General features: G+C 41.0%; 1 protein-coding gene across 1 annotated transcript in view; it reads left to right on the top strand.

Annotated features, from left to right (window-relative positions):
• Positions 1-12,569, top strand: part of Pramel33 (PRAME like 33) — a 54,505-nt gene extending 41,936 nt beyond the window's left edge. Inside the window, exons 2-4 of the mRNA XM_006535296.3 lie at positions 9,008-9,321; positions 9,990-10,580; positions 11,563-12,569. Coding sequence (XP_006535359.1) covers positions 9,035-9,321; positions 9,990-10,580; positions 11,563-12,130 — 1,446 coding nt within the window. The 5' untranslated portion in view covers positions 9,008-9,034 and the 3' untranslated portion in view covers positions 12,131-12,569. The remainder of the gene's footprint in view (positions 1-9,007; positions 9,322-9,989; positions 10,581-11,562) is intronic.
• Positions 12,570-18,931: the final 6,362 nt, after the last annotated feature.

Below are 18,931 nucleotides of genomic sequence, written 5' to 3'. Positions count from 1 at the left end.
TTGCATCTGTCAGATGATTTGGAATGTTGAACATTTATTTAGGTGCTTCTCAGCATGTAGAGAATCCTCTGTTGAAATATTCTGTATAATTCTATAGTACCCCATTTTTAAATTGAGGTATTTAGTTTGTGGATATCTAATGCTTTGTGTATTTATAGGGTTATCACCATTTATAGTGATATCACCCCTCTGTCAGATGTGGGTTGGTGAGGATGTTCTTCCAATCTTTAGGCTGCAATTTTGGCCTGCTGATGAACTCCTTTGACAAATAGAAGCTTTTCAGTTTCATCAAGTGCCATTATTCATTGCTGATCTTATTGCCTGAGCTATGGGTTTCTGTTCAGAAATTTATCTCCTGTGTCAGTGTGTTCAAGGCTAATCCCCCACTGTAGTGGATATTTCTGGTTTTCAACTTGACTATATCTGGAATGAACTGCAATCCAGAATTTGAAGGCTCACCTGTGATCCTGATCTTGAGACTGAGAGATACAAGATTCTGCCCTGGATCTTGGCATGGAGATCTCGAGGCATTGTGGCTATGAATCTCAGGAGACTAAAGCAAGGAGATCTATAAATTCAAGGTCATCTGGGGCAAAGTAAGTTCCAGATTTAGGTGTGGTGGTACACACCTTTAATCTGGGCCACACCTTCTACTGGAGACTTAGACAAAAGTGGAAGAAGAAAGACTCTCTCTTCTCTGTGTGTGTGGGACTCAGCAACTGCTAGATCCTTGGACTTCCATTCACATCTGCTGCTGACCATTGTTGGGGAGTTGGACTACAGACTGTGAGTCATCATCAGTTCCCTTACTATACAGTGACTACCAGTAAGTTCTCTAACTCTAGAAAACCTTGACAAGTACATCCACTTCCTCTTGTGTTACATGCTGTGTATCCATTATTATGTTGAGGTTTTGATCAGTTAGACTTGAGAGTATTGGAGGATAATAAATACAGAGCAGTTTGCTTTCTTATACATGCAGATGCCCAGTTAGACAGGCACAATTGGATAGGGATGATTTCTTTTTTACAATGTCTCTTTAACATTCTCTGTTAAAAGTCTAGCGTCCATGCTTGATAGCTATGTGGGTTTATTTCTGGGTCTTCAGTTAAATTCCATTGATCAATTTATCTGTTTTACTGCCAATACCACACAGTTTTCGTTATACTATGGGCATGTAATACTACTTCAGATCAGAGAAGGTGATACTTCTAGGAATACATTTGTTGTAGAGGATTGTGGTCCTTGGTCTCAGTCCAATGGTTGCCTGTGAATGTCTGCAATTGTCTTAGGTGCTATTAGAACCTCTCAGAGGACAGCCACACCAGGCTCCTTTATATAAGCACATCTTGTCATCAACATTCTATAGGTTTTTGATGTCTGCTGATGGGATGGATCTAAGGATGCCTGTTCCTGGGTGGCTCTTTCTTCAGTCTCTGCTCCAGTTTTTGTCCCTGTTCTTCCTTTAGACAGGAACAAGTCTAGGTTAAAATTTTTGAGATCGGTAGCTGGGCGGTGGTGGTACAAACCTTTAATCTCAGGTCTTGGGATGTAGAGACAATCAGATTTCTGAGTTCAAGGCCAGCCTGGTATACAAAGTGGGTTCCAGAACAGCCAGGGTTACACAGAGCAACCCTGTCTCAAAAAAAAATTTTTTTTTAGATGGGTGTGTGGTACTTTCCCTCAACTAGAAGCCATTCCTAGCCACTGGAGGTGGTCTCTTAAGGTTCTGTCTCCCCTCTGTTGCATATTTCATATTGAACTTTATTGTTTGCTTGCTTGGTTATTTATTGTTTGAACGATTTCTTTATTCTCCTTTTTGCTCTTGATCTTCTTGGTTCAAATAATATTCTGAGACAACATGGTTGTTCTTTACCTAGGGATAATTTAGAATTTCAATTCCCAGGGATCTTCTTGCCTTGGTCTTCCGGCTGGAAGGATTACTATGTGAGCCAAGACACCTGGTTATGTTTTCCTCATTTGTGACCAGCATGGGCCAGAGGGAAATTCACCTGGGAGCCATAATATGTCCTTGAAAATACATGCACAAAACCATAAAATACCATTGTAAGAGGACATGACAAACATCCTTGTGCAGAACCTTTGGGGCCTACTTGTAGGAATTGGGCAAGAATTTGACATTGGGCTAGGACAGTGCAGTAGGCTCATATAAGAATATTTATCTTGGGCTAGTGCAAAGCTCAAGGAAAACTCGGCAGAGGAATGTGTGGCAATTGTTTTACCTTGTTCATCTTGATAAGCCCAGAGAAATAGTGATCAGGGGACTTTGTTTGTTTGTTTGTTTTTGTCAATAGACCTTTTATTGGTTATTTTATTTATTTGCATTTCAATGTTCTCCCCTTCCCCATTTTGTCCTCTGGAAACCCTCATCCAAACCCCTTTCTCCTTGTTTCTATAAACGTGATCCCATACCCACCCACTACTGACTCTCCAACCTGGCATCCCCTACACTGGAGCATCAAGCCTTCACAGGACTGAGGGCCTCTCCTCCCATTGATGCCCAACAAGGCCATCCACTGACATACATGCAGCTAGAGCAATGGGTCCCTATGTGTGTACACTTTGGTTGGTGTTTCAGTCTCTGGGAGCTCTTGGGTTGTGTTGCTCTTCCTATGGGGCTGCAAACCCTTTCAGCTCCTCCAGTCCTTTTACTAACATCTCCATTGGGGACCCCTTACTCGGTACATTGTTTATTGCCTTGTTTGTTCTTTGACCTAAAACTGACTTTATCCTTTGCATGTATTTAGACTGGTATAAAAGCAGACTAGAGAAAAGTGAATCTGCTTAGGACGTAGCACTGGCTGGAGTCATGGAATAATGTTGTCTAATGGTCATTGTCTTTTCAATCATCATTCCCAACCTTGAGACCCTGTTGCCTGACAGAGCTGGCTTGATCACATTTTACAGTTATTTATCAGTTCTGGAATAAAGAGGTGAGCTTTATGCTTTGCCAATCTTCTACTATGGTAGTACTCAGAAAGCAGAGCCAGGAGGATGGCTTCATCCACCTTGGAGGGAATTCTGTGGTGTGACTCCAGTAGTACAGTCCTTGCTTGGCATTCACAATTAAGGTTATAAATCACTGCATGATCTAGACAAATGGGGCATGCCTGTGTTCCCAGAACACGTGAGTCTGAATAGAGGCTCAGAAATCCAATGGTATCTTTCCTGTAATAGATAGTGTGAGGCAAACCTGTTCTATATTAAAATATTTTCAAAACAAGTTAAAAAGTGTGTCAGGGAGAGGCATAACATCAATGATTCTAAAAAGTCGGAGCAGGTTTGAGAAAGGAAGGATCAGTGGACATGGAGAGATGATCAGGGTTTCCTGGGCAGAGAGAAAATCTCTAGGATTAGGAGATTTTCAGAATACCTGATATTTGCAGAACACATAAATTCAATGCCCAACAAGTGTGATTGTGGCTTGGAACTACCTTTAGCTTCAGTGTTTCTGGAATCCTCTTCCCTTTCCTAGACTTAATAAGCACTATGACAACATGCAGACACACACACACACACGCACACTCACACAGAGACCTTGGATGATTCAGACCTAAAGGGGAAAGGCTCAGGGAAGCCTGTAGAAGAGAACAAAGAAAGAGGAATAGAGTCAGAGGAAATGGTGGACATCAAGGAAGCCAGAGCTTCTTAAACAAACACAGGAGAACTAACACACACAGAGAGAGACTAAAGTAGACTAAAGTAGAATTCTCAGGGCTTGTGTGGGTCTATTCCACATGGGGTATCAGTGTTGAGAAAAAAGTAGACTGACACAAGCTCCTATCCCAAACCCAGAAATTACTGAAAACCATTTACAAATGAAAAATTAGTTTTCTCAAATGGACTCTCCTTGAGGGTACAAGTCTCATTCATATGGGCAGGTCTACTGGCCAACACAAAGTGAACTCAGAGGCCTCTTTGGAGGTCCTAGGTCTCATAATGTTTTGACAGGCCTCTTTTGGGTTTTTTTGGATTTGCTTTTTAATTTAATTCTTTTTTTTTAATTTACCTTAAATCCCCCACTAACTGTTCTTTTCCAGGTCAGACCCTAGTTCACTACTTCTAGGTACCTTCTTACCATGTTCTCTGAGTAGGTGGAAGTTCCCTTGGTATCCCCACACCCTGGTACTTTTAGTATTTTTAAGGCAGGGCATATCCTCTCCCACTGAGGCCAGGCAAAGCAGCTCAGCTAGAAGAACACACCCCACAAACAGGCAATGGCTTCTGAAGTGGCCTTCAGTCCAGTTGTTAGGGGACCGACGTGAAGACCAAGCTAAAAATCTCCTACATCTGTGTGGGGAGGCCTATGCCCAGCCCATGTTCTCTTTGGTTGGGGTTTCAGTTTCTGAGAGCCCCAAAGGTCCCGGTTAATTTACGCTGTTGGACTTCTACAGAGTTTTTATCCCCTTTGGGACCTTTGCTCATATATTAGGGCTACCAATTTTGTATTTTTATTGGATTCTTGTGTGTGTGAGATCCTGTCCTGTATCTATATGTATTCCTTGTGGTTTTTCATTGGTTCTTTATCCTCCATTTCTTTGTTTTGTCATACTACAATATGTAACAGTTACCTAGGACTTATATTTCATCAATGTCTTCATATTTTTGCTGGATCCCAAAAATGTGTTGGTGGTCTAGAAACCACTAGACCCTGAAGTGGTTTCTCTCCTTAAACCTGTGGGTCCCATTGCTGAATTCAGGCTTGGTAACAAGTGCCATTGATCACTGAGGAACTCACAGCCTACTAAGTAAGCTCCCTTAAAGTTTTTTCTTAGAAAACACTTTTTTGTTCCATTTTTTGTTTTTAGTTTTTTTCAGACAGAGTTTCTGTTTAACAGACATGGCTGACCCAGAACTCAAATTGTAGACCAGACTAGCTGAAACTCCAAGGTCCACCTACATCTGCCTCCTTAATTCTGAGATTAAAGGCCTATTGTAGCATCTCTCACCTAACTAGATTTTGTTTTTATTTGGTTTGGTTTGGGTTTTGAGAGAGTGTTTCTCTATTTTGGAGCCCTCCCTGTCCCACACTTTAATCTGTAGATCAGTCTGGGGTCTAAAGATCCAGCTCCTCCCCTTGCCTCCAGGGTGCTGGGATTAAAGTCAGGTGCTACCCCACCCTGCTCTGCCTTAATTGTAAAACAGACCCTTAGTCCTTAGGCTTCACTGGTTAAGAATTATCTGCTTAGATAAAACTAGCCTTGAACTCACTGTGCCCAGTTTACCTTTACCTACAGAGTACAGGGATTAAAGGTGTTTGCCACCATTCCTTTTACAAATTTAATTCTCTTAAAGATTTAGCCTGGCAGTGGTGGCACACACCTTTATTCCCAACCCAACACTTGAAAGGCAAAGGCAGGCAGATTTCTGAGTTCGAGGCCAGTCTGGTATACACAGTGAGTTCCAGGACAGCCAGACCTACACAGAGAAACCCTGTCTTGAAAAAAAACAAAACAAAACAAAACAAAAAACGTTTTGTTCTCCATGTTTTGGTGTTTTTCCTGAATGTATGAATGTTCAGCAAATGAACGCCTGGTGTCCAAGAAGGTCAGATGGAGTTTTCAGGTTTCCGGAAACTGGAGTTACAGATCATTTCAAGCCACCATGTAGGTGTTCAGAATAGAGTATTAATAGGTGCTCATTATTGTGGAGCAAACTCTTTGGCACATGTCCCACTCCTGATTTCATCTTGGGCAAATCATTCTGGTCATATCAAACCTGACACATTATCTGTTTTCTGTCAGCCAAAGGCAACATCTCCCTCAGACCCTCCAATTTCTGTTTGCCTTTAGGTCTATTTAGAAGTAGACTCAAATGTAAGCTCAAGCTGTCCTTCTATTTACCATAAGGCTGAGGACAGCTTTGAATTGATTCCCCGGCTTCAACAGTTCAACTCTTGAACTGTTGAGTTTCCAGGCATAGCCATTATGTCTGCTGCATACAGTGCTGGAGAGAGGAATGGCTGTATGCTGGGTAGCTCCTTACACACTGAGTGCACACCCAGCACACTTGGACACTGTTAATGGAATCAGACAATGCTCCTTCCTCTAACATTTATGTAGGTGCTACTGCAGTTTATTGAAAAAACATCCAATTCAGGCCTTGAGCTCCAGAACATACTCCTGTCTATTAAAAACTCTTTGTCCCAGATCCAGTTACAATAATATCGATGAATTATTTTCTTTCTATGATCATCAATAGATTAAACCCTGATCTGAGGCAAATCAGACTGACTTTGTGCACATGAATAAAATTGGCCCAGGTGTGGTGTTTCTCAACATTAATCCTAGCAGCAAGAACTATGTTGAGGCAGGAGGATTGCTAGAACTTAGAGTTTAGAAACAACCCTGGCTTCACAGCAAGACCCAATCCTGTAGCAACCTCAAAACTATGTAATCATAAGGCAAATGAAGGAGAAAATCTACAAATTCAGTGATGTTTTATTAAGTAACAAGTGAAATGTTTGAGTGGTATGGTATGCTATGGAGGTATTCTCATTGAGAGCTCTGGTGCAATCAATGAAATGGCTGGATGTTACATATAGAATTAAAAGGGCAGAGTTTAACCATCCAATCTAATTCTAGTTTGAGGTTGAATTACATGGCTGCAATAGGAAGGGTTATTCAGAGAGGCTTCAGTGGAGACAGAAAATATTCAGATCTGGAGATTGGGTAACTACCAGGGTTGTCTAGGACTCAGAGACCTATCTGCAGTACTCAGAACTGGTATGTAATTGGTTTCCCTAGGGTCAAGCAGTTTGATTTGAAACCCTTTAGATTCCGGGGTAGTACAGGAAATTTCATTTTCTGTCTCTTTAGTAAAACACATTGAAGACCTTGGGTTTCATTCCCGATGACGTTTTAGCCTCATCTCCACTATATCTCTAAGATAACTTGTATATTTCATTACTGTGCTTGATATATTTTTTGACACAAGAATTTTCTAAGATGTTGGGCGTGTTGCTCTGGGTTAGCTGAAATCAGATCATTCTGACTAATGTGGTCTTTCATATTTCCTTTCACTGAAATGATGATTTTTTTTTTGTGAGTCCCTAGCTCATGTAACTTTGATCATCTTTAACTCTGATCATCCTGGTAGCTGGAATTACATTTGTAAGTTACTCAAATGTCTTACCTTAGTCTTTGCTTTAGATCATTTTCACATAGCTGTGGTTTTTGGATAACGTCTGCTTTTGGAACCAAGGTGAGCCTGACAGTCTTGGTAGGAACCCACAGATGTTATCCTCCTTACTGGAAATTCAATATTGTTATACAACACAGGAACTTTTTGGTTGTATTATTGTTTCTTTCCTTGTTTGTTTTTGTTGTTGTTGTTGTTGTTTGATTGCTGGTCTGTTTCTTTGTTGTTTTGTGTTGTTTGTCCTTTTTTTTTTCTTTTTTACTACTAAATTCAATTTCTCTTCAACTTAGTTTTACAGTCCAGTCATTATTCCCTTCCTGGTCTGCCATTTGTTCCTCATCACATTCTTCCTTCTCATCACCCCACCCTTTTGATAATTTTACATATTTACATATAAAATGTTATCTCTCTTCCAGGCTTCACCTCACAAATCCCCTCCCATGATACTTTCCCTTTACCTCTAAAACATTACTCCCCCACCTACCCACACACTCCTGCCTCACCCTTCACTATGACAATAGGCCTCCAAAGGACAAGGAGCCTCCTCTCTGAAATAAGCCATTTGCTACATATGTTATCAGGAACCATAGACCCAATCATGTATGCTCCTTGTTTGGAGACTTAGTCCCTGGGAAATCTGAGAGGTCCACTTAGTTGATGTTGTTTTTCTTCCTATGAGGTTGTAATCCCCTATATCTCCTTAAATCCTTCCCTATCTCTTCCATTGGGGTCCACATGCTCAATGCAAAGGTTGCCTGTGAGTATCTGCAGTTGTCCTTAGACAGGTGGTGGCACAGCCTCTCAGAGGACAGTCATATGTTGACAACAGCAATAGTGTTTAGGTTTGGTGTCTGCTGATTTTATACATCCCAAGATCCCAGTCTCTCAAGCGCCTAATCTTCAGTCTCTGAACTATCTCTTTTCCCTGTTTTTCCTTTAGTCAGGAACAATTCTAGGTTAAAATTTTTGAGATGGATGAGTGGCCCCTTCCCTCATTAGGGAGCCATGCATATCGACTGGGGTGTCCTCTTCAAGTTCTATCTCCTCTATGTTCCATATTTCAGCTAGGATCATCTGTACTGGGTCCTGGGAATCTCTTCCATTTTGCTTCCTGTTGGGAGCTATTAAGACAACTCTTGATCTCTGAATTGGGCCTCTCCCACCGAGAAGAAAAAGGGGTCAAGAGCGGGCCAGGGACACATGGATTCCGAGAACCATGGGATGTTCTAGCCCTAGGTCATCACTGATGTCCTGACCACACCCTGATACCACCAAGCTTCCTGCTTCCCTGTGTAGCTGCCAAAAGAAAGAATTTCTATTGCCCCCCTCCCATAAGTACTTCTCCTTTTGCCTGTATTGGCCCACCCCTCCCACTGATAAGTGTCTGTACTTCCCCTTTTGCTTGTGCATTTAAGCCTTGGATCTTTCTCAATACATTGGGGTCTTGATACAACTTCAGAACGGTTTCCGTGTCCTTACTCGTACAAGGCCCTCGTCTCTCTCTACCTCCTATTAAGTTATTAGGAGGAGGTCCCCTCGAGATCCTCAAATAACTGGACGTGTTGGACAGGTCAGCTTCCTTTCATTCTTTCCTTTGTAAAGAAAGGGAAACACATAAAAATATTTTGACCCCAAAATTATGTGTCCATTAGAGTACTAGAGAGGCTCCCATGATGCCAGTGTGGGAGTCTGTCTTTACACCACCAGTTTAGGATACAGAAATAAATTGATGTCTCTAGCACTGTAACTCTAGAGCAGTAATTCAGAAACTAAATGGTTAATGTGGTGGTGAGGAAGTAGTATAAAGTTGTCTTGAATATGTATTCTTTTCTAAATGCTTCCCCAGGAGCCTTCTTCCTGAAGACCTGAGAGGATGAGTGGTCAGACCCCACCCACACTCCAGAAGCGAGCAAGGCAGACACAGCTGAGAGATGAGGCTTTGGCCATATCCCCTCTGGAGAGCGTGCCAGCTGTGTACGTCCCATGGCTGTTCCAAGAGGCCTTTGCTGGCAGACACAACTCGCTCATAAAGACAATGGTGGCAGCCTGGCCTTTCCAATATCTCCCTGTGGGGCCATTGATAAATATGCATAACCTGGAAACCTTGCAAGCTCTGCTAGATGGTGTAGACAGGAGACTGACAAGAAAATTTCCCCCCGGGTAAGCATATCCAAGTATTGTATATGGGAGCGTAAAGAGTACACAGTAGACATTGCCAGGGAGAATGGCTTTGTCCTAAGTCTATTAGATGCTTCTGATTGCATAAACAAGCAGAGATACAAGGTTCTTGAAATCTACTCTTTACTTGTAGAGAGCACATTTGGATATGGATTAGACTTGAATATGGACTAGAGTAGACTTAGCCTCACAGTAGAATGAGCCTATCCCTGGCCTTCACAGTAATAATAATAATAATAATTACTATTATTATTATTATTATTATTATTATTATAGTAATAATAATAGTAGTAGAAATAGTAATAGAAATGATGTATACCTTAGTGAAAGAAAAGTATTCAAGTGTACAGAAGCCCAGGAAAGCTTTTGTAGCATGCCTGAGTCCACCTTGGATATCAAAGTGCTTAAAAACAAAGACTGTAGCAGTGTGGGGCATGGTAGCACACGCCTTTAATCCCAGCACTTGGGAGGCAGAGGCAGTCGGATTTATGAGTTTGAGGCCTGCCTTGTCTACAGAGTGAGTTCCAGGACAGCCAGGGCTAAACAGATAAACCCTGTCTCAAAAAAAAAAAAAGCTTTAGCAGGGAGGAGACCTGAGTTTAGACATATGTATCAAGAAGACTGCTGACATTCATAAGTTTCACCCACAGGAGGCCAAAACTTCAGGTTCTCGACATGAGAAATGTGCACCATGGCTTCTGGAACATAGGGAGCGATGCAAATGACAGTGACTCTGATGCAGAGACCTTGGATGAAAAGCAAGTAGTGAAGGCCCTTCCCAGATATGCACTGAGGCAGCGTCTGAAGATCATAGTTGATCTGTCAATCAGTTCTCAGCTCAATGAAGAAAAAGCATATTTCTTGAATTGGGCCAAGCAGAGAAAGGGGTCCATAAATTTCTGCTGTACAAAGATGAAGATCTGGGATGCACCAGACAAAGTTATCAGAGAAATCATGAATGTTTTTCATCCAGAGCACATTACAGAATTAGAACTGTATACCGACTGGACTCTGTTGCGGCTGGCACATTTTGCTCCCTACTTTGGGCAGATGAAAAATCTTGAAAAAGTCTTCCTGGCACCACTCCACAAGAATACCTCCCCTATTATGAATATAACAGGGGCCTCAAAAGTCAAGTGTATCAAAAAGATTATTTCTCAGTTTTCCAAATTCAACTGTCTCCAACATGTCTTCATGAAACGTGTCCATTTTCTCAGAGACCACCTGCATCAGATCCTAGGGTAAGCAAGTCAGCTACCAAAGCAAATCTGTCTCTCTTCTCTTAAGGATTAGTGGTACATAATGCCTGCCACTCACTAGGAACAAAATTTAGATACTCATAACACTCTGAAAGTTATGTCTTGTTTCCATGTATACTGAGATATGCAAGGGAAATTTTACAAGTTAATTCAGTCAACTGAAATAAGCACTCATGGAGTACAGAAGTGATTTGATCTAAGGGGAGGTCAGTTCTAGTAAGCATGGGCTGTAATTCTTCGTCAATCATGCCCACTCAATCAAATGGAAAGGGACCAGCAGGGGAGTGTGTAGTAAGGTGTCAGGGTACACATCAGCTCAGTGTGAACATGAACTATATGCTCAGATCTGTGGGAACAGCCTTCTATCTCTGCCCAGTTCCCTTGGATGAAATGTTTTGAGCGAGCCCAAGCAGCACTGAGTGCATGGGACAAGGAGTATAACTTGGACTGAAACTTAGAGCCAGCATGACTGCAGAGGGAATGATAGAATGCAGATTCAATGAGTTTATCAAAATCCTGTCAGGGGTTTCTTGGGTTGGAAGCTCAATCTTCTGTGTGCTTGCTTGCTTGCTTGCTTTTTTTTTTTTTTTTTTTTTTTTTTTTTTTTTTTTTTTTTGGTCTTTTGGAGACAGGGTTTCTCTGTGTAGTCCTGGAACTCAGAAACCCTCCTGCCTCTTCCTCCTGAGTGCTGGCATTAAAGGCATGTGCCATCAAGCCCAGCTTCTGTGTGCCTTCTTAGCTTAAGTGATGAACTGGTTTTCGGCTTGAGGGTGAGGCCCAAGGGTGAATTGCGAGATTGTCATGACTGAGCAGTTTCCAACAGGAAGCATCACAGATGTTGTCCTTGATCATTTACTTAAACTGACCTTGGGGCACTTGGTTCATTCTACCACTGTGTACATCCCAGCCAAACCTTTACAACACCACTTGCCAGAACTAACCCTCTGGTCTCCTCTATCCCTAGGTGCCTGAGGACGCCCTTGCAGACCCTCTCCATCACTCACTGCCTAATTTCACAGACAGACTTGGATTCCTTTTCCTGCTGTCACAACCTTTTTAAGTTAAAAAATCTGGAAATCAGAGGAGTGACATTATTTGCTCTCGATCTTATGCCTCTGAGAGGTCTCCTAGGAAAACTGGCAGGTACTCTTAAGTCTCTGGATTTTCAGTGGTGTAGCATGAAGGACTCCCAGCTCATTGTCCTCTTACCCGCCCTCAGTCAATGCTCTCAGCTCAACCAGATCAACTTCTACAGCAATGACTTCTCCATGGCCATCCTGAAGGACCTTTTGCAGCACACAGCCACCTGGAGCAAGATGAATGTGGAACAATACCCTGTCCCTCTGGAGTGCTATGATGCATTGGGTCATGTCTCCAGAGAAAGATTTGTGGAACTTTGTCAGGAGCTCATGGATACCCTCAGGGCCAAAAGAGAGCCTAAGAGCATATCTTTTGCAACAAATGTCTGCCAAAATTGTGGCAAGACCTGTGTCTATGGCCAGGGGGCAAGGCTTTGTTCCTGTTTGCAGTAAACATGGATACAGGACTTCTGACTATGAATAAATGACATGCTTGGGACACATCTCTCATCCAAGGTGCTCAGAGACTGTGACTTCAGACACTTCCCATATGGTTAGAAGTAAAGAGATGGGTAGTGACTGGGACCCTGAATGCTTAGATTGAAATGTGGACTATTCCAATAGACTGTTGGACCAGGGGCATGATGGAGTCAGAAAAACAGTTTGGCATTTATATGTGGCTTCTGCCCAGACAGTATATATAGATGCTTTTTGTGTACCTATCAACCTGGATGATGTCTCCCCGGGGTCTTGGACTTTTTCCAACCTTACTACCAGGTTCAGTGTCAGGATGATAGAATAGGTCCAGGTTTGGAAAGACACTGTTGTTTTATGAAGGAAGCAAAGTTCCAGGTGAATATGGCATGTATAAAATAAAAGTTTTCTTGACACATCTTTCCCTAGTCTCTTGCCTGGGCTACACGTATAACACTTTTGGGTGGCTGATCAGTTATGTGCACAAAACATTTACATTAATGTGAGCAACATAGACACAAATCTTGTGAAGAGGGATTAAAATGATCACAGATGGTTAATATCCAGTATGTTGAGACCACAAGGCACCTTGGACCCATCAAAGATGCCTAAAGGTAAGAAGACAACATAAAGCAAAGAAAAACAGGCTTTCCATTCTAGCTTTGAACTCCTGAACTTTTGGTCATGCCTTAATGAGCTTACTAACAAGAACCTCTATATACAGTCTTTATGCCACATGTCTCTAGAGCTCTATTCCCTTGGAGTCCCAAACTCTATGAAGTAAACATAGTGTATAAAAAGGTGCCCACTATTATGCAGGTACCTTTGCTACATAAAGTATTTACTTTCAAAAAGACTTGTATTTTAAGTCTTCAGTTGCAATAAAAATAAAAGAAACAAAAATCTCCCTCTGCCTAGTCATTATACCCCTTTCTGTATGGTAAAGTATTACTGTCTGAATTGAATAGCATATCTAAACAGATGCCCTCTGGAGATAAGTCAAAATGTACACATTGATGCCAGGCCTGTCACAATTCAATCTTTGGAAGGTGGGTAAAGTTATCAGCTATGGTGGTACACATGGACATCTAGGCCAGCTTAAGGGATAGAAGAAGACTAAAAAACAAACAACACACCTCTCTCAGGTTCCTTCTTTCTGTCTTTCCCCACAACCTGTCTCCCTGTCTGAATGTTCAGTTCTCTGGCCTTGTTCCTTGGGACCAGTGAACTCACCTGAGGTTTACTCATAATAATGCATTCAAGTTCTTTAAAGAAACAAGCCATATATGAAGAGATTGCTCACAGCTTAAGGGTACATGCTGATTTTGCATAGGAGCAAAGTTTGATTTCAGTGCTAATAATCAGGTTGCTCTTGACAGGTACTCAGTCTTCAGGTGATAGGACCCCCTTTTCTAGGTTGTGTGGATCCTGGCTTTCACAAGCACAGATCCACATAATATACATGAAGCTACACACCAATCCAAAGAAGTCTTTAAATAAAAAAGTAATGACTCAATTTCACAAAGAAATTAAAAATGGCTCAGTTATTTAAAATGGGGATGTTGATTGCATGGCTCAAGAGAGCACGTGGAGTTTGAGGTGTGTGCATTGACCTCAGTTGGTGAGCTGTATAGGGTGCTCTGGACTCCAGAGTTTGAACTACTGTTCCAAGAGTGAGGAAGAGGAAATTAGGAGTTTGTCAATGTTCACCATTTTTTCTCTATATATTTTAATGTATATTACTGTTCTATTCCATGTATGCTTACATATCATAAAAGGCACCAGAACCCAGGTAACAAATTCTTGGCTCTTAGTTAATTGCTAGGTTATTTTCAATATATTTTGTTTAGAAATAGCTGAGATTAGTTAACGGACAACAAAAAGTCCAGATTACTTTACATAGATACTTTCAAAGACATCAGAAATCCACAGCATGTGACACTTAATATTTATTCATTTGTTGTTGAGACACATCTGTTCTTGACATCACCCATTTCTAGATTCAAGGAAAACGTGAGCAGCCAGTCAGTGCTCTTAACTGCTCAGCCATATCTCCCTTCCCTTCCCTTTGCTTTTATTTTACTGAAAATGTTTTTTTCATGCATTGAGTTGTGATTATGTCTTCTCCTCCCTCAACTTCTCTGAAATCATCCCTGCCTTCTCTTCATCTCAATCCACACCCCTGGAAACGAAACAGCCACTCTAAGAATGATGAGACAAAACCAGGTGTGATGGTACAGAAGTGTAATCCCAGCACTTGAGAGGAAGACACAGGGAACCCTCCAGCCTGATCTACTAAGTGAGTTATAGAATAGCCAGAGTTACTCAGAGACCCTGTCTTGAAAAACAAAGAAAAGCAAATAAAAAAAGCCAAAGCAAAAGAAAAACGCAAGTTGGATCAGGACAAAGTAAATAAACCAACAGAAAAAAGTCAAGCCAGGCATGGAAGTGCATGCCTTTAATCCCAGCACTTGGGAGGCAGGTGGGTTTCTGAGTTTTAGGCCAGCCTGGTCTACAGAGTGAGCTCCAGGTCAGCCAGGACTACACAGAGAAACTCTGTCTTGAAAATAACAAACAAACAAAAAGAAAGAAAAAAATTTAATTAAAAAAAAAAAACAACAATTAAATGCCCTTAGAGATACAGAGCACATTCAACAACAGAGAAATCTAATAAAAATAGGAAATTTTTAGCTGTCATATACAACCAAAGGACCTACTATATAAAAGGAAAACTAAATAAAGAAAAGGGCCTGATGCATGTGATTTCAACACAGAGCTGCCTAAACGCACTTGAGTTTGCTTTGTGTTGGCATCTACTGCTGGTCACTCAGCCTCTCCTTAATGTGGAGTCTCCTTCCACATGGAGACTCCATTTGACTGAAGTAGTGTTTCATTTGCAAGTCTCTATGGATTGGAGATAGCTTCTGTGTTAAGAATGGAAATTATGTGTCTACTTCTCTCAACATAGTCATGTCATGTGATATAAACTCATACATGCCCTCTGCACTCTACTTCAGACTGAGTTTATATGTGCATCAGTTCTGCTGTGTTTTAGAAAGCACGGTGTCTTCAGTTGAGGGACCGCTGCTATGAACATAGTTGAGCAAGTGTCTTTTTGGTATTAAAAGTCCTCTCTAGGAGAGGTAAAGCTGGAACTAGAAGCATTCTCAAATTTCTGAATATACTGCAAGATTGATTTCAAAAGTGGTTGTCCAAGTTTTCACTCTCAGAAACAATTGAGGAGTGTTCCCCTTGTTGTATAACCTCCCCAACATGAGCTGTCACTTGAGGTTGTGATCTTAGCCATTCTGAAGTGTGTAAGATGGAATCTCAAGAGTCATTGCGATTTGCATTTCTTAGATGATTTGGAATGTTGAACATTTATTTAGGTGCTTCTCAGCCTGTAGAGATTCCTCTGTTGAAATATTCTGTGTAATTTAGTACTTGGTTTTTAAATTGGAGGATTTGGCTTGTGGATAACTAATATGTTGTTTTACTTATAGGTTTTGGATATCATCCTTCTGTCAGATGTAGTGTTAGTGAGGATCTTCTTCCAATCTTTAGGCTGTCGTTTTGGCATGCTGATGCTCTCCTTTGCTGTATAGAAGCTTTTCAGTTTCACCAAGTCCCATTATTAATTGTTGATCTCATGGTCTGAGCTATGGGTTTCTCTTCAGGAAGTTATCTCCTGGGGCAATGTGTTCCAGACTAATCCCCTACTTACTCTTGTATTAGATGTTGTGCATCCACTTTTACTTTGAGGTCTTTGATCAGTTGGACTTGAGAGTACTGGAGGATGAAAACTATAGAGCAACTAGCTTTCTTCTACAGGCAGATATCCAGTTAGACAGCCACCCATTGATGAAGATGCTTTCTTTTTTCCAATGTCTCTTTTGCCTTCTCTGTTAAAAATGAAGTGTTGAAGGTTGATAGTTGTATTGGTTTATTTGTGCACATTCAGGGGTATTCCGTTGATCAACTTTTCTGTTTTTCAGTCAATACTGTGCAGTTTTCATTTTACTATGGTTATGTAGTACAACATGAGATCAGGGACGGTGATTCTTTTAGAAGTTCTTTTATTGGAGGGGATTGTTTTAGCTATCCTGCATTTTTTATTTTTAATTTTCCATATGGAATAGAGAATTGAGCCTTCAAGGTCTGTAAGAATTGTGTTGGAATTTAATGGGAATTCCTTTGAATCAGTAAATTACTGTTGGTATGATGACATATTTTACTACATTAATCACCTGATTGCAGGATCATGAGAGACCTTTGCATCTTCTAATGGCTTCTTCTATTTAATTCTTCAGAAACTTGGAGTTCTCTTCATGCAGGTATTTTGCTTGCTCAGATAGAGTTATACCAATAAATTTGGTATTTTTCTCTTTTGTAGGGTGTTGTTGCCCTAATTTCTTCCTCATCCTGGTTATCTTGAATTAACTCTCTATCTACCACTTTGAAAAAGGCATTTTCCATCTCTAGCATTGCTCTGGAAGAATCTGAAGTGTCTTTCATATATACTATAAATGCATCTGTGAATAGAGACACTGTGACTTCTTCCTTCCCAACCTGTTCCCTTCAATCGGCATCAGTTGTCTTATAGCTCTAGCTCGACCACCAAATTCTATATTGCATATATAGGCAGTTAGTTGACTGCATTGTGTTCACCATGTCATTGATTCATTAATGGAACTGCTCCACCTTTCTCTCCCTTAATCTGAGGTTGGTTATCAGCTTGCTGTATATTGCTTTTATTGTGTTTATGTGTATGCCTTTTATCCCTGGTTTCTATAGCACTTTTATCATGACTTTTACTTTCCACTTGATTATATGGTGGAAATATGCTGCTGTATTTTCCTAAGATGAACCATTCCTGCATCCCTGGAATAAAGCCTACAGAATCATGATTGATGATTCTTATCACGTCTTCTTCAATTTTAATTCCACTTGTGTTATTTAGTATTTGGTATCAATATTCATATGGCAAACTTTGTCTAAATTCTATCAAATTTATTTGTAGAGTCATTGTTGTGTGGTCTGTGTATCAACATGGCTGTGACCTCATAGGATAGATAGATAGATAGATAGATAGATAGATAGATAGATAGATAGATAGATAGATAGATAGATAGAAAGATAGATAGATAGATAGATAGATAGATAGATAGATAGATAGATAGATAGATAGATAGAAAGATAGATAGATAGATAGATAGATAGATAGATAGATAGATAGATAGATAGATAGATAGATAGATGATAGATAGATAGATGTATAGATGGGTGCATAGATACCTAGGTAGATGGACAGACAAACAGATAGTCTGACAAACAGTGTCCTTATACAAACCCCTTGTATACTTTTACTCATCCATGTTGCAGGCCTCAAACTGGAAGCCAAAGCAATCAAGGCTATGCTCACTAACTGAGCTCAATGGACACACCTGATACTCCACATCCTCTCTTCATTGTGTGGCATTAGGGAACAACACTGGAGCCACGCAAAAGTCAGGCAAGCTCGCTGCTGCTTAACATCTCCATTTCAATAAATTAGTTCAGTTTATTTAGATTTTTATTAGATATTTACTTTATTTACATTTCAAATGTTGTCCCCTTTTCAGGTTTCCCCTACGAAAACCCACTATCCCCTCCCTCCTCCCCATGCTCACCATCCCACCCACATGTGCGTCCTGGCCCTTGCATTCCCTACACTGGAGAATACAGCACTTACAGGACCAAGGGCCTCTCCTCCCATTGATGACTGACTAGGCCATCCTCTGCTACATATGCACCTTGAGCCATGAGTCCCACCATATGTGCTCTTTGGTTGGTTATTTAGTCCCTGGGAGCTCTGGGGTTAATGGTTAGTTCATACTGTTGTTCCTCCTATGTGGTCGCCACCCCCTTCAGTTCCTCGGGTCCTTTCTCTAGCTCCTTCATTGGGGATCCTCTGCTCAGTCCAATGGTAGCTGGTGAGGATCCAAGTCTGTATTTGTCAGGCACTGTTGGAGCCTCTCTGGAGACAGCTATAACAGCCTCTGTCAGGAAGCACTTGTTGGCATCCACAAAAGTATCTGGATTTGGTGATAGAATATGGGATGGATCCCCAGGTGGGGGAGTCTCTGGATAGGCATTCCTTCAGTTTCTGATCCACACTTTGTCTCTGTTACTCCATTCATGGGTATTTTGTCCCCCACTTCTAAGAAGGATTGAAGTATCCACACTTTGGTCTTCCTTCTTCTTGGTGGTTTGTGAAATATATTTTGGGTATTCCAAGCTTCTGGGTTAATATCCACTTATCAGTAAGTACATAACATGTGTGCTCTTTTGTGATTGTGTTATCTCACTCAGGATAGTATTTCCTAGATCCATCCATTTGCCTATATCATAAATTGCCTATTCCATACATGTGTTGGTTTTAATAGCTGAGTAGAAATCCATTGTGTAAATATACAACATTTTCTGAATCCACTACTCTGCTGAGGGACATCAATGTTCTTTCCAGCACCTGGCTATTATAAATAAGGCTGCTATATGCATCAGAAGATGGCCTAGTCGGCCATCAGTGGAAAGAGAGGCCCATTGGTCGTGCAAACTTTATCTTCCTCAGTACAGGGGAACTCCAGGGCCAAGAAGTAGGAGTGGGTGGGGGAGCATGTGGGAGACTTTTGGGATAGCATTGGAAATGTAAATGAGATAAATACCTAATTAAAAAAATAAAATAAAATAATAAGTAAATAAATAAATAAGGCTGCCATGAACATAGTGGAGCATGTGTCC

Source organism: Mus musculus, chromosome 5, assembly GCF_000001635.26.
Source record: "Mus musculus strain C57BL/6J chromosome 5, GRCm38.p6 C57BL/6J".
In the NCBI taxonomy this organism is placed as follows: domain Eukaryota; kingdom Metazoa; phylum Chordata; class Mammalia; order Rodentia; family Muridae; genus Mus; species Mus musculus.
Note: the sequence above shows the minus strand (reverse complement) of the source record. Positions and strands in the feature narration are given on the sequence as shown.